The sequence below is a fragment of the Rhinolophus sinicus genome, linkage group LG15 (assembly GCF_036562045.2).
Source record: "Rhinolophus sinicus isolate RSC01 linkage group LG15, ASM3656204v1, whole genome shotgun sequence".
Lineage (NCBI taxonomy): Eukaryota > Metazoa > Chordata > Mammalia > Chiroptera > Rhinolophidae > Rhinolophus > Rhinolophus sinicus.
In genome coordinates, this window is record NC_133764.1 from 27,360,656 (window position 1) to 27,375,907 (window position 15,252).

The 15,252-nt window shown below is 34.1% G+C and overlaps 1 protein-coding gene across 2 annotated transcripts in view; it reads left to right on the forward strand.

Annotated features, from left to right (window-relative positions):
- EFCAB3 (EF-hand calcium binding domain 3) overlaps positions 1 to 15,252 on the forward strand; it is a 101,448-nt gene that overhangs the window by 12,101 nt on the left and 74,095 nt on the right. For both annotated transcript variants that reach the window (XM_019732833.2, XM_074320092.1), the window contains 5 exons: positions 1,091 to 1,221; positions 1,930 to 2,012; positions 4,961 to 5,104; positions 11,183 to 11,257; positions 12,691 to 12,834. In XM_019732833.2, the coding sequence (XP_019588392.2) occupies positions 1,091 to 1,221; positions 1,930 to 2,012; positions 4,961 to 5,104; positions 11,183 to 11,257; positions 12,691 to 12,834 (577 nt within the window). The remainder of the gene's footprint in view (positions 1 to 1,090; positions 1,222 to 1,929; positions 2,013 to 4,960; positions 5,105 to 11,182; positions 11,258 to 12,690; positions 12,835 to 15,252) is intronic.

The window sequence follows — 15,252 nt, forward strand, 5'->3', positions numbered from 1 at the left end:
TGTATATAGTTAATCTAAATTTGTAGGAATCTCAGGATGAGGCTGGATTTAGAGTGGTCTCCTCCAAGAAAATTTAAATTTACTTCTGCCATGCACTTCAGAGGTGTTACAAATATGGAACCATTTTAAATGAATTTCTTGGTTTCTATTTTCCTGGCCCATATATTTAGTATAGATTTGAATTCTAAACTCAGGTGTGGGTAGAGTTATGGCTATAACTAATCAAGAGGTGTATTCTTTCTTCTCTCTCTCTCTCTCTCTCTCTCTCTCTCTCCCTCTCTCTCTCTCTCCCTCTCCCTCCCTCCAACCTGGAGCTGAGAGAAAGACAGATTTTACTCTGCATACTTCTCCTGGGGGATAAGTTTTTTGTTTGTCTGTTTGTTTTTTTAATAGCCTACTCTTGCTGAAAACATTGCCTTTTGAAGATTTTTGCTCTATTTGTGATATCAGTACCACTTCCTATCAATTTTGTATGGCTCTACATCCTGCATGGTCTTTAAAAGTCTAGGCTCTAGGTTCTATGTAAAATTGAAGGCATCTATAATTGCAGTCCTCATTTTCTAAAGTCATACTTTTCTCTCTAGCTGTTTGCCACTTTTGAATCATGTTTACACATGCAGTGTTAATTTTTATCAATGTTAATGATAATTTTCTCAATCATAAGGGTAATTTAAGGCAAAATTACTTTTATTATGTGAATAACTGTGTTGGTTGCCCACATTATTTTGCTGAGATAGTCAAAGCCTGGATATGTAGCCTAGAGTCTGGTGGTCTTATCTTCACTATATTGTAAATTTGCCCTGCTTCGTAAAATCCGTTTCTGTAAATTGACACAATATTAATAGGAGATTGTTAGTTGCCTACTTAAGAGAAATGTGGCTTTGCAAAAGAATATTACACGGTTGATTTAAAATTTTAGTATATATAAACTAATTTATTACAAAAAGCAATTTTACATCAAAAAGCAATTTTACATCCTAGCTAAGCGAGGAGCCTAAGTATGCTTAATTATCTTTTAAGAGGTCGATTGTCCAAAAATACTGCTTTACCAATGTGATCTCTGGCACCAACACTCTTACTTTGGCTCTAGATTGCCTCTTCCTCTGTGAAGCCATCAAAGGAGAAGATGACTACGAAAGAAGACTCTTTATGTAAATTGCCGAATCAGTACAGCGTTCACAAGACTTCATCACCTCTTTGTACATCTTCCTCAATTATTCGGTATTTAAACCATTGTATTCTATTCCTTAAATGTTGGATTCAGATTTGAGTTTTTCTTTGTAAAATCATCTATCCCTTCCCCATAAATTATGCTAAATAGTTTGTGCAAACAAAGAGACTGTGTTCTTAGAAAGGATGGTGTAGCGCCAAGAGCCCTGTATGTGGAATTAAGACTTGGAGCCGACTCACATGCTAGCTTGGGCTCTTGTACAATTCTCTGGGCCTCAGTTTCCACATCTGTGTAAGAATCTTGTACTAGAGAGACTCTTAAGATTCCTTCCAACACTAACATTCTATGATTTTAGTTATTTACATGTTATGGGATTAGATGAGTTATCTTTTCAAGATGTTTTTACTGACAGGTTTATGGGATCTGGGATTCTTTTGCTGTTAAAGATATTCTTATTTACCTTATTATAATAACTGACTGTAAAATTTGCTGTAACTTGAGTTAAGAGTAGGAAAAATTGGACCACAGCCAAAGGATAGTGGGTCATGAGTACAACTTACTGAATAGGGTAAATTCTGCTCCATAGCGACATATCAAAAAGAAATGAGGTGGGAATTCTGGGGTGAAGAATGTGTAATTCACTATCGCTTACACAGTTCTTAGGCTATTAATATGTTTGCTAATATTTTAATGGCAAAATGGCATAAATATTTTGTGTATTTTTTTGCTGCTTTCTAATGTGGCTGTTTCTTTGACAGGAGAGAGGAAATGCTGTCTAACCTCTACCAGACAATATATGATGAAGTACCTCAAGAACATACGTACTCACAAGAATTAAATGGTAATAATAGGTTCTAGAATTTCTTGACTAAATTTCCTGATTGTGTGTTTTTTAGAAATTGTTTCGCTAGTTAGCATATCTGTCTTTACCTCTAATGGCTTTTGATATCAGCTAATATTATATGATGTGGCAAATGCTGCATTTTGTGAGCAAGCATAAGTAAACAGTTTAATTCATAAATATCTTGATGAATTGGTAAAAAAGCAAAATATAACATAAGCTTATTCTAGTTCAAAACTTTTTGGGAAAAAGTCTGGATGTTACATGCGATGAATACATTAGAAAGCACTGGAGTCACTGATTTTACTGGATCTTAGTTCTTGGTACCTTAATATTAAAGTTCATAGTACCCTTCACTTCTTGACACTGAGTTCTCCCATATCTTAGGCCTCTCCTTTATATTTATTGAGTAATTTGGCATTTTTTCTCTCTACTTTAACTTTGGTCAGCATATTAGGCAGTTTTATTGAGGTATAATTGACATGTAACACCTTATACGTTTAAAGTGTACAGCATAATGATTTGCTTTTCATATATTGTGAAATGATTACCACAGTAAGTTTTGTTAATCCATCATCTCATATAGATAGAAAAAAGAAAAAAATTCTTCCTTGTGATGAGAACTCGTAGAATCTACTCTTAATAACTTTCAAATATATCATATAGCAGTATTAACTATAGTCATCATATTTTACATTAAGTCCCAGGACTTATGTATCTTATAATTAGAAGTTTGTACCTTTGGACAACATCCATCCAATTCACCCATGCCCCACATCCCACCTCTGGTAGCCACCAATCTGATCTCGTTATCTGTGAGTTTTTTTCAGTTTCCACAGATAAGTGAGATCATATAGTATTTGTCTTTCTCTGTCTGACTTATTTCACTTATAATGCTCTCAAGGTCCATCATGTTGTTGCAAATGGCAGGATTTCTTTTGTTTCTATGGCTGGATAATATATCTATATCTATATCTATATCTATATCTATATCTATATCTATATATCTATATCTATATCTATATCTATATCTATATTGATATCTATCGATATATATATATATATATATGCATTTTCTTTATCCCTTCATCTGTAGATGGACACTTAGGTTGTGGCTGCACCAATTTGCATTCCCACCAACAGTGCATGGTGTTCCCTTTTCTCTACATTCTTGCCAACATTTATTTCTTATTTTTTGGATAATAGCCATTCTAATAGGTGTGAGGTGAGGCCTCACTGTAGTTTTGATTTGCATTTCACTGATGATGAATGATGTTGAGCACCTTTTCATGTACCGGTTGGTCATTCATGTATCTTCTTTGGGAAAATGTCTATTCAAGTCCTTTGCCTATTTTCAATTGGATTATTTGGGGGTTTTTTTGCTATTGAATTGTATGAGTTCTTTATATATTTTGGATATTAACCCCTTATCAGGTATATGATCTACAAATATATTTTCCCATTCCATATGTTATCTTTTCATTTTGTTGATCATTTCTTTTGCTGTGCAGAATCTTTTTAGTTTGATGTAGTCCCACTTGTTTATTTTTTATTTTGTTGCTTGGGCTTTGCGTGTCATATCCAAAAAATAATTACCAAGATCTACATCAAGGAACTTTTTTCAAACTATGTTTTTTTCTAGGAGTTTTATGATTTAAAATCTTACATTTAATTATTTAATCCATTTTGAGTTCACACTTTCAAAACCAATTATCTACCTGTATTTCTCTCAGCAGCGCTGATGGCCACAACTAGAACATTGTCATGTTGAAATTTCAGAATGTAATGTCTGGTTCTCTGTTCACAATCTCTTATATTTCCAGGTCTTTTTTTAAATTACAATTTTATTTCTTTGACCTCCCCGTTTGGTGCCACTATGAGTATATGAGTATGTGTCTAACCTCAGCTGCCTTTAGCACTAATTGGCATTCCTTTTATGTTTTGGAATCCCTCTCCTATTTCCTTTTGTCACTCTTCCAAACCTTCATTACTTTACTCAAATCTTCAATCCTATCACCATTCTTTCATCTCTTAAGAGATGGCTTTGCTTTTTCATAGAGAGTTAGTAAAGTTCTATTGGGCAGGATCTTCCTGAACTCCTGTGCTTCTGCCTGTGAACCTACCTATAAACAACATCCACATCCTTCTCTCGTCTCATTGGAAACGGTTCCATTTTAGGAGACTAATCCCTTCACTTCTCATTTTCTTCAATTCTGTTTCCTTCTGCTTTCTCAGAGACTGTGCTTTGTCAATGCTTTATACTCTGTTTTTCAGAGAAGCTTCTTGAAAGAGTTGTTTTCATTTATTACTCTAATTTAGTTTCCATTTCACTGAAATCTGGTTTCTACCTCTAAGTACTCAACTAAAACTAATTACTGTAGTCATTATTATCCACTTTCTAGTCCTTCTCTGGTATTTAACAGTCATCTATATCCTGTTTTTCTGAAAACAAAGTATAGCACCCACTGAACTAAATCCAATTCAGTTCAGCAGACTTTTTTGAGAATCTATTCTGAATTAGACTCTAGAATTAGAAGAATGAAAAATTGTGCATCTTTTGGAGCTGACAGTTTAGTGAGAGACACTGACATGCAAGAACTATCAATACCAAGAGCTTTGACTGACATACATACCAAGTGATATGGGAGCTCAAAAGAACTATCTAACATTTCCAGGGGAAGTTGTGGAAGCCTTTGCCTGTGTAAGCCTTGCATGACTTTTCTGACAGTTTCCTTCTGAGAGTTCTTTAAGAGACTTATAGAATTAGAGGTCACTGACTCCAGACATACCTAATTAAGCCCCAAGATTGATTTTAAAACTGGGAATCGGAACACAAAGTTTTGTGCCTCTTCTTTTAATGATTATTGTTTTGTTTTTTTCTTGAGAAGGGGTGGGGGGAATAAGGATAATTATTCCTTTGAATTAACTGTTTTGTTATGTGTGTTCAGCACTTCAAAAAGCCTGTATAATTTTTAGTAAAATTCGAAGTGGTAAGATTTATGTGAATGATCTGCCAATGATCCATCGTATGTTGAAGATTTCTATAAGTGATTCAGAAATGCGAAAGGCACTAAAGACCATTGATATTGATGGTAAGTTTTATGTTTTCATTATTAGTTTAAGGGTCTACAAACATGGATATGTTATATGTTGGTCAGATTAATTACAAATGATAGGAAAGCTAAAGTTTTAAAATGTTATAAAAACATCTTTTTATTTTTTGCAAATTTACAATAATGATATTACAATTGGGCCTTAAGTACATAATATTGGATTGATTGGTTACTGGATTGGATTATGAATACACTCACCAACATTTGTTATTTTTATATTTTTAATTTTTGCTAATTGCGTTAGTATAAAATGGTTTGGTATAGGCAAAATTTCTTAAACAAGGTGAAACATTTTTAATAGAAAAGAAGAGATTAATATATTTGATATATTTAACTATATTAAGAACTTTTATTTATTAAAAGACACCTTAAAAAGACAAGTTACAAACTTGTAGATATTTGCAATTCACACAACTAACAAAGGATTAATTTTTGGAATGTGTAAAGAACTCATACAAATCAGTAACAAACCATGAAATAGAAAAATGAGCAAGACACACAGGCAAGTATTTCTCATAAAAGGTAACACAAATAGCCAATACTCATATAAAAATATGTTCAACATCACCAGTGCTCAAGGAAATGCAAATCAAAATTCTACTAATTACATTTTTAAACACATAGAAAAATATTCTCTTGTAATCATTGTTTGATACTTGAATCAAAGTAGATAATAGAGAATTCATTACATCTATAAACCATTCCACACTTGTTGAGGAGGGGAGACAAATTTAAAATAAAAATGATATAAATAAGTTGAAGGAGTTGTCAGAAATTAAATAAAATAAATTTAGTATACCTAAATGCAACATAGTACTCTAAGGCTGAAAGCATCAAGCTTCTCAAAGATAAGATGTGGATTTATTATTATAAAAAATTTATAGATGGAAAATCCTAGAAGTCAAAATGGACCACCAATAAAATTTTACTAAACAGTCTAGCAGTAATTTACAAGTTGCAATAGTCACTCCAACAGTTTTTGAGCATGTACTATATGACAGCTTTCTGAAGGTATTAAAAATAAATTAATAAATGTAAACCTAACTTTTAGAAAGCTTAAGCTTAAGAAGCAGCTCTAGGGCCGGCCTGGTCGCTCAGGCTGTTAGAGCTCCATGCTCCTAACTCCGAAGGCTGCTGGTTCGATTCCCACATGGGCCAGTGGGCTCTCAACCACAAGGCTGCCAGTTCAACTCCTCGAGTCCCGCAAGGGATGGTGGGCTCCGCCCCCTGCAACTAAGATTGAACACAGCACCTTGAGCTGAGCTGCTGCTGAGCTCCCAGATGGATCAGTTGTTTGGAGCACATCCTCTCAACCACAAGATTGCCAGTTTGACTCCCGCAAGGGATGGTGGGCTGTGATCCCTGCAACTAGAAAACGGCAACTGGACCTGGAGCTGAGCTGCGCCCTCCACAACTAAGATTGAAAGGATAACAACTTAAAGTCCTGTTCCCTTTCCCCAATAAAATCTTAAAAAAAGAAGAAGAAGAAGAAGAAGAAGAAGAAGAAGAAGAAGAAGAAGAAGAAGAAGAAGAAGAAGAAGAAGAAGAAGCTCTATTTTTTCTGACCTGTTTAGTTATCTATATGTTAATTTTCTTGACATTATTTTTTGGAGATTTATATTAAAACAGTACTCCAAAGTGAAAATAACTTTATCCTCTGAAAGCACAGAAGAATATAATGGAGAAAGTAAAAATCATGTGTAATCCCATAACTCAGAGCCAAACTTTGGTTTTGTTTTCTCGTTTGTTTGTTTGTTTTAAGGAGGGTGCAGCTCATTGTGGCCCATGTGGGGATTGAACCAGCAACCTTGGTATTATTAGCACCATGCTCTAATCAGCTGAGCTAACTGGCCAACCCCAAACTTTGGTATTTTTATATGCATTTTTCTAAGATTTTTCCAAGCATATACATATGTGTATGTGTATATATGTGTGTGTATAACTGTGGTGTGTACACATGCATGAACATACGATTTTAAAAAACATGCATGGACTCACCTGCATACACTTTTGTTACCTTTTTCTATTAACATTACATGGTAGTCAACTTTCTGTGTAAATAAATATAGATCTACACTGCCTTTTTTTTAATGGCTGTTAGTTATTCTATGGAACAGATTTAAAAACAAATTGTTTAAAAAATAAGCTATGTAATAAATAACCTATATAAATGTAGGTTACTTCTAATTTTTGCTGTTATAAACAGTGCTCTCTCTCTCTCTTTCTAACTCTCATCAGACAAAGATAGGGAGCTAAAACTAAAATTTCTAGGTATTACAAAAGAATGTGAACTTTTTAAGGCTTTTAAATACTATCAATATTAGAAATTCAAAGCAATTAAACTTTAGAACTTCATATATTCAGGACTTTAGAGTTTGTCTTCCAATCACCTGGATTTACTGTTGGGAAAGTAAGGGATAGAAAGGTGAAGTGTCTATTCCAAAGCCATACAACCAATTTTAGATGACATATGTTAAACTTTTGTTCATTAACTTTACATTGAAAATAGTGTATATCGAAAATCACGGCAATAAATGTAAATACAAGAAAAAGTTCAATAGCTGAACATAAAACATGTCCAATAGAGAAGGTCATTTTGTTTTAAATTAGTATTCTTATCTTACCAAAGTTTATAAATTGCAAAATGAAAATTATCTCTTTGCCCCAGTCTTTCTCTACAATCTCTGGTAGTAAACACTATTAATAATTTGTTGGGTATCCTTCCTGACCTTTTGTTTTATATGTACGTATAAAAATTTCAGTTGGGTTTATGTTGATTAATGGTGAAGTTGCCTGTAAAATTTTTGCTGTTGCAAAAAACATCCTTGTACATCAATTCTTGCACATTTGTGTAAATATTTCTATAGGATAGACTTCTAGAAATGAAAAAAGCAGGGTCAAAGAATATGCACATATCCAAAGGAAAATGATTTATGTAAAATTATTTTTTCCCAGCTTTATTGACATAATTGACAAATAAAAATTATATATATCTAATGTCTGCAACATGATGATTTTATATACATATACCTTGTGCAATAATTACAATCAAACTAAACAGCACATCCATCACCTCACATAGTTACCATTTTTTTTTTGGTGGTGAGAACACTTAAGAACTATTCTCTTAGCAAATTTCAACACAACATTATTAACTATAGTCACCATGCTCTCCATTAGATTCCCAAAACTTTTTCATTTTATACCTAAAGTTTGTATCCTTTGACCAACATCTCCCCATTTCTTCCATCCCCTAACATCTAGCAACCAGCATTCCACTCTCTGCCTCTATCAGTTCAACTTTTAAGTTTCTGCATGTCAGTGAGATCATACAGCATTGGTCTTTCTGTTTCTGGACTATTTCACTTAGCATAGTGTTCTTCAGATTCATCCATGTTGTTGGAAATGGTGGAATTTCCCTTTTTTATGGCTGAGTAGTGTGTGTGTGTGTGTGTGTGTGTGTGTGTGTGTGTGATATTCATTCATCCATCGACAGGCACTTAGGTTGTTTCCATATCTTTGCTATTAGCTGTTGTGAATAATGGTGCAATAAATATGGGAGCACAGATACCTCTTTGAGATCATGCTGTTATTTCCTTTGGATACATACCCAGAAGTGGGATTGCTGGATAATATGGTAGTTCTGTTTTTAATTTTTTGAGGAACCTCGATACTGTTTTCCATAATGGCTGTACCAGTGGATTTTTAAATTATTTGTATATTTTATAGTTCAATGGAGATATAATTGACATAAAGTAAGACATAATTGACATAACGTATATAATTTGATAAATTTTGACATGTGTATACACTTGTGAAACCTCAATATCTCATACTCGTTTGTAAGCCCTCACTCCCTCTCCACAACTCCTTTCACCACTCCCCAAGCAAACACTAATCTGCTTCTGTTATTATAGGTAAATTTGCATTTTCTAGAATTTTATATAAATAGAATCATGCAGTAAGTACTCATTTCTTTCAGTCTGGTTTCTTTTACTCAGCTTAATTATATTGAGATTCATCCATGCTTTTGTGTATATCAATATATAATAGTTCATTCTTTTTTATCGCTGAATAATATTCCATTATGTGAATATTCCATGATTTGTTTATCTATTCACTTATGATGGACATTTAGATTGTTTCCAGGTTTTGGCTATTACAAATAAAGCTTGTGTAAACATTCATTTGTATGTCTTTGTATGGTCATATATGTTCATTTATTGTGAGTACTTATTGGTAGAATGATTGGGTCACATAGTAAGTATATATTTAACATTTTTAGAAACTGCTAAACTATGTTTGCCAAGCAGTTGAACCATTTTACGTTGTCACAAGCAATATATGAGCGTCCCAGTTGCTCCTAATCCTTGCCAATCCTTTAAAAATTGTAGTCATTCTAACATGTATAGTACTATCTCATTGTGGTTTTAATTTGCATTTCCTGAATGATCAAGTGAGGTTGAACATATTTTCATGTGCTTATTTGCTATTTGTATAGTTTCTGCTCATTGAAAAAATTATGTTCTTATGATTGCATTTTGAAAGTTCTTTATATATTCTGAATACAAGTCCTTTATTGGATATGATTAGCAAATATTTTCTAGTGTATGGCTTGTCTTTTTATACCTTTAAGAATGTTTCTCGAAAAGCATAAAATCATACTTTTGATGAAGTCTGGTTTTTTCTTTTTTGGGTTGTGCTTCTGATGTTTCAGCTAAAAGATTTTTGCCTGACTTGAGGTCACACAGGAGTCAGAAAACAAGTCAAAGCAGTTGATTGAAATTTGTAGAGATGTTTCATTGTTTTTGAAGGAAAGGAAAAACCGCTATCAAGTGGTTGCACTGAAAAAGAAATTTTGAGCCAGACAATTTGACAAACTTACCAATATTGGAGAAAGTGCTTCTGTGGTTTGGGAATGTGAACAGCCTTGTCAATTTCTCTGGAGGTTAGAAGGCTGCAGATCATTGGAAGCACTGAATTGTTTTTATAGGTTACCTTGTTCAGATGACCTTCAATTGAAATGTAGATGTAGAATCATTTTCTTCTGGACATAGATAAACTTTGATGTAAACCCTTTCAAAATTGGCCTCATTTACTTGATGACAGATGTAAACGACTTCATAATTATTTAACTTGAAGAATCTTGAGAAATTCAGATGTTTCCTGATACAGATCTATACTTACCTAGAAAATGAGGTTTAAGAACCCTGAATCTGTGCTTTGGTGCACTCTGTAAATCTGGATTTTCAGTTCTAGTTGCTATCAGAGATGACCTGTGCAAGAAAAATCACTCCATGATTTCAACTTTTCATTCACGCCAAACAAAAATTTCTTCCTGTGCAGTTTAGATTTCTTTTTTTCTTTTAATAAATAGTCATGACTTTTTGTATGAAGAATGGTATGATTTGGGAGGGGAGAGGATTGATTTAATGTGAGATATTTTGTGCATTTGTTTAATGCATTGTGTGTGTGTGTGTATGTGTGCATGCATGTGAGAGAGAGAGAGAGAGAGAGAGAGAGAGAGAGAGAGAGAGAGAGGAAGTAGTAGACAGAGAAGGGCGAGGGGGAGAGAGTTGGAATGATGTCAAGCAAAGCTTTCATTAGAATCTCAACTGGATCCATAATCTCCCCCAAAACCACTGGTTTAGAGAACTTTTTTAGAACACAGTGCAATCAGTCCTATCCTATTAATATTAAAATACAATCATTATGTATGTAAAATTGGCATGTTGCATGTAATTTTTGCACCTAATTACAAATATAAAAATTAGAGCTTGAGCAAAGAGCACTGCAGTATCTCCAGTCCTAGTCTCTATAATTCTCATTATTGCTGCAACACTATTTACAACATAATTATATATGTAAATATTTTTCTTTTTACACTCTACATTTAATGTTAATGTTGACTGCTCTTGTATATAGACTGCGGTATTTTAATGTCAATTAATTCTATTCACATTTTTAGTTTGCATTTTTAGCTTATGTCCTTAGTGAGTTCAATGATAAGTTTGCTAACAGAGCTTCTTTCCTTCTGTTTCTGAACCATTCTTATAGTTAATGGAATACTGGATTTTTCAGATTTCCTGAAGGCTGTGAATGATGTTTGTTATTCGGTCTCTCAGGATCCAGGTAAAAAGATAACTCTTCTAAATTATAGAAGAGAATGATTTTGATAGTAACTGATATTAGGGTGGGGTGGTGATATGAATTTGTGGTTTTCGTGTGTTTTTTTCAGAATCTCTTAACCCCTTTTTGCCCCCTCGTAGTTTAGGTTGAATAAAATTAGACATGAGTTATTTCATAAGAAGCATTAAAAAACCTGGATCACTCCCATGGCATCGTAATTGTCTATCTCCAATCTCCACTTTTTCCTGTACACAACTGCCAGACTAATTTTCTTAAAACACAATTTTCATCATGTCATTACCCCTGCTCAAAAATGTAGATGCTCTTCCTATTATCACATGAATCTTGTCCCAATGATTATGCTTGACATTCTCACCTCTTCATAATTTTTCTTGCCACTCCTCCTTTCTCCATAGAGTCTTCCCCAGGCAAAACTCCCATGCTTCCATTTATCATAAATCTCCACACATGCCAATTTCATTCTTATTTCCATGTCTTTGTTCATGTGGTTTTTTCCCCCCTCTGTTGAAGTCTCACATCTGTTTTCTTCTCTACTTTTAACAGTACTTCTTCACTGTGTCTAGAATCTGCTGGTACTTCTCCCAAGAAATTGCAGATGCTGATGTGTCTCCTAATAACTTTTAGTTTACACTACATATAAATTGTAAAGAAAGTGATTGGAAGGACTATTCATGTTTACGATAGAAATAGTGTTTCCAAAAGCCTGAGATCTCTAGCATTCATGACCTAATTTTAATAGTGGTTAAACTGTTGTCAAACTCATTGTAGTATGATAAAAAATCTGAAGAGAAACTGTACCTATATCATCCGTCTCTCTTTTATACTGTCTTTTCTAAATTACATTTTTAAGCAATTAATGACACCCCCAAATTTTGGATTAAGCTACCTTGCTATTGTAAATTATACCATTGGTAAGAAATTGTTTTTGCTAAAAGTTTTAACTAAGAGGTAAGTATATTATAATGAGTAAGAGCAAGCATTCTGGAGTAAGACTACTAGATTAGAATTCTGGATCTTCCATTTACTAGCCGCATAATCAGAAGGGATTTTCTATGGCTTAGTTTCCTTATCTGTAATGCAGGAATAATAATAATTTTGATTTTATAGGCCTATTGTGATACTTGAATGAGATAACCCATAGCTTTGAGCATAGTGCCTGGCACATAAACAGTGTTCAATAAATACCAGATATTATTTATAATATATTGGGAGTAATAATACCAAAAATTACATTTTATGTTAGGAATGTGGCCAGAACTGGGCAGACGCCTACTTGCAGGTAAATTTTTAGAAAACCCTATGCCTACGTGAAGTTACTTTCCCCTGGTAGGATATTGACACAAAAGCAGCTCCTCCAAGAAAAGCTTTTGATTCTCATGGTACAATAATCTCTTTGTTTATTTATTTATTTGCAGCATTCCAGGATGCCTTGAAGATTTTCTGTAGGATAAAAGGTGGTCAAGTTGCAGTTGATGAAGTAGCTGCGGTTTTAGATAGCATGGATATTCCCGTAACCCCTGAAGATTTTCAGGAAGTGATAAAATATGCTAGTATTGATAGTAAGTTATTTGAATTGATATATATGTATATATCTTTCTTGGATATCAATTTTCTGATTCATCCTTTATTTCTTTTCCTTCTTTTGTATTTTTAATTGTTTGATTAGGATCTGCATCTCACATAAGACTAAGCACCAGGAGAGAAGATACCACGTTTACTTTGCTCAGTTTTATGTCCTTAGCACCTAGCACTGTGCTTATGGCACATGTTAATTGCTCAACAAATATATGTTAAATGAATTACTGATTCTCACCCCTTACTCTACCTCTCCCAATCAGGGAGCACAAGGTTTCTTCATTTTGTCATATTAATAAGCTGGCTGCAACTTGAGGCAAAGTTCTTCATAGGGAGGGTCCTTGACTTTTGACTAGGAAAGTCATTCTAATAGCTACATTTGATTGTGGAAGTTCATGCCTACTGGGAAACACCTAGTTTGAGCAAAGAGTAAGGTAATGTATTCTATATAAGAAAACAAGCGGAATTGAGAATACAACAGTGGCTCATCCAAAGTTGGAGGAAGAAGATCGAGGGAACCTAAAAGTAGATGAGGGTCTAGCAGTCAGTACAGAGGGGCCAAGAAAACTTTAGGGCAATGGTATGTAGTTGCTCACTGTGCTGTTGAAAACTCCCTTACTCCTACTTATTGTAAACTATCAGTAACAGTTTGTTATATACAATAGCCTTGTGTTAGTGGTGTTGTTGGGTGGATTTAGAGGAGAAAGATCTATAGGATTTTTGTTTTGTTTTGTTTTTTTAATTAAAGTTTATTGGGGTGACAATTGTTAGTAAAGTTACATAGGTTTCAGGTGTGTAATTCTGTAATATATCATCACATTGTGTGTTCACCACCCAGAGTCAGTTCTCCTTCCATCCCTTTTACCCTTATCTAGATCTATAGGTTTTATGTTATGTAGGCTTGGAGTGGAGAGTGGAAGTAGCACCTGTAGAATGTGATAGATAATGTGAGATCAAGAGTCCAAGGGAATAGAAAACAAAACAAAAAATAACCACAAGAATATAAACAACTCAGGAATCCTCAAATTTAGGAGAGACTATTGATTTATGTTCATATGGTGTGGGGTCTTAGCTATTTTACTTAAATGTTAAAGGAAAAGACAACCCAGAATGCTGAAAAATTTGGGTCACCCAAGTAGGAGGCATATGGATTTTCTGTACCAGAATTTTGAAGCAAAGAGTAATGTAACTCAGTTATCCTGCTGGTAGAAGGCATAGCACTGTAAATACTATTCTAGCATCTTGTTTTTGTTATTTGTTTTGTTATAATGATAGGTGGAGAATATGTTTGTCTTTATGTTTGTCTTTATGTTTGTCTTTATGAGTGTTCATAATGAGGAGGAAAGAATTATGCCACTGGAATTTGCAGTGAAGTTCAACAAGCATTCAGATATGACAAGAGGAATATGGAAAATCACTTGATGGTGGTTCTGGGAATGTCAGGTATTTTTGTTTCTGCAGTAGGGTGTCGGTGCAGTAGTTTTTCCTCTCATGGAGGTTAGTGATCTGGAAATTGAAATGGGTGAAAAGTAGTGACTAACACAATCTTTGCCAGAGGAGGTTTTGATACTGTGGGGCTCTCTGAAGATTACAGAAAGGTAGTATTAATGATCACTTAACACCTTCAAAATAATGCTGCCTTGAATATGACCTTAATGATTAAGATCATTTTTTCTCATGTTAGGTAGTTGTGTTTCCTCCAGAAGTACAACTATTATAGTGGGAGGCTGTTTTGAACTTCCCTTATGAAATAAACGGAATCTATAACCATATTGATTGCCTCAGTCTTGACCAGGAATCATTTATTAAGGTTTTGATAAGCCAGATAGGGGCTAAAATAGTAATTTCGGATTCTGGAATGCTTTTCTGGCCACCAGGGACTATTTAAATAGGTAATATTTGTTTAGTAGGTTCATGATAGGTGTCCTTTATGTGTTAGAAGCCAGGAATGAATTTGAGCAAGAGCTAGTAAGTCTGTATAAATGGTTGGCTACTGCATTCTCATTGGCTGATATTGGACCTCTGTCCCGAATAGGGAGTTTTCTAAGTGGACAACATAAAAACAATGTGGCATTCTCTGCTGGATTAATGTATATATGGTCCAACAGAATACTTTTCAGTGATCAAATTCAAGAGCTTCAGGGCTGAAGCTATGGTCTAAGAACTTTGGACAGAATTCAGTCCACAATAAGTGCCAGGAATTCACTGGGGAGATTATCGGAAGTGTTAGAATCGTAATCAAGAACAGAATGAGGATAGATAACCAAGGAAGTAAGAAACCAGAATGTAGTAAGCAGTTCCTAATTAGAAGACAACAGCATCAATTTGGTCTAGTACTTCTTTGATTGGACCAAGTACATACTTCCTTTGCCCTGCACCTGACATAGCTTACCAATTTTCAA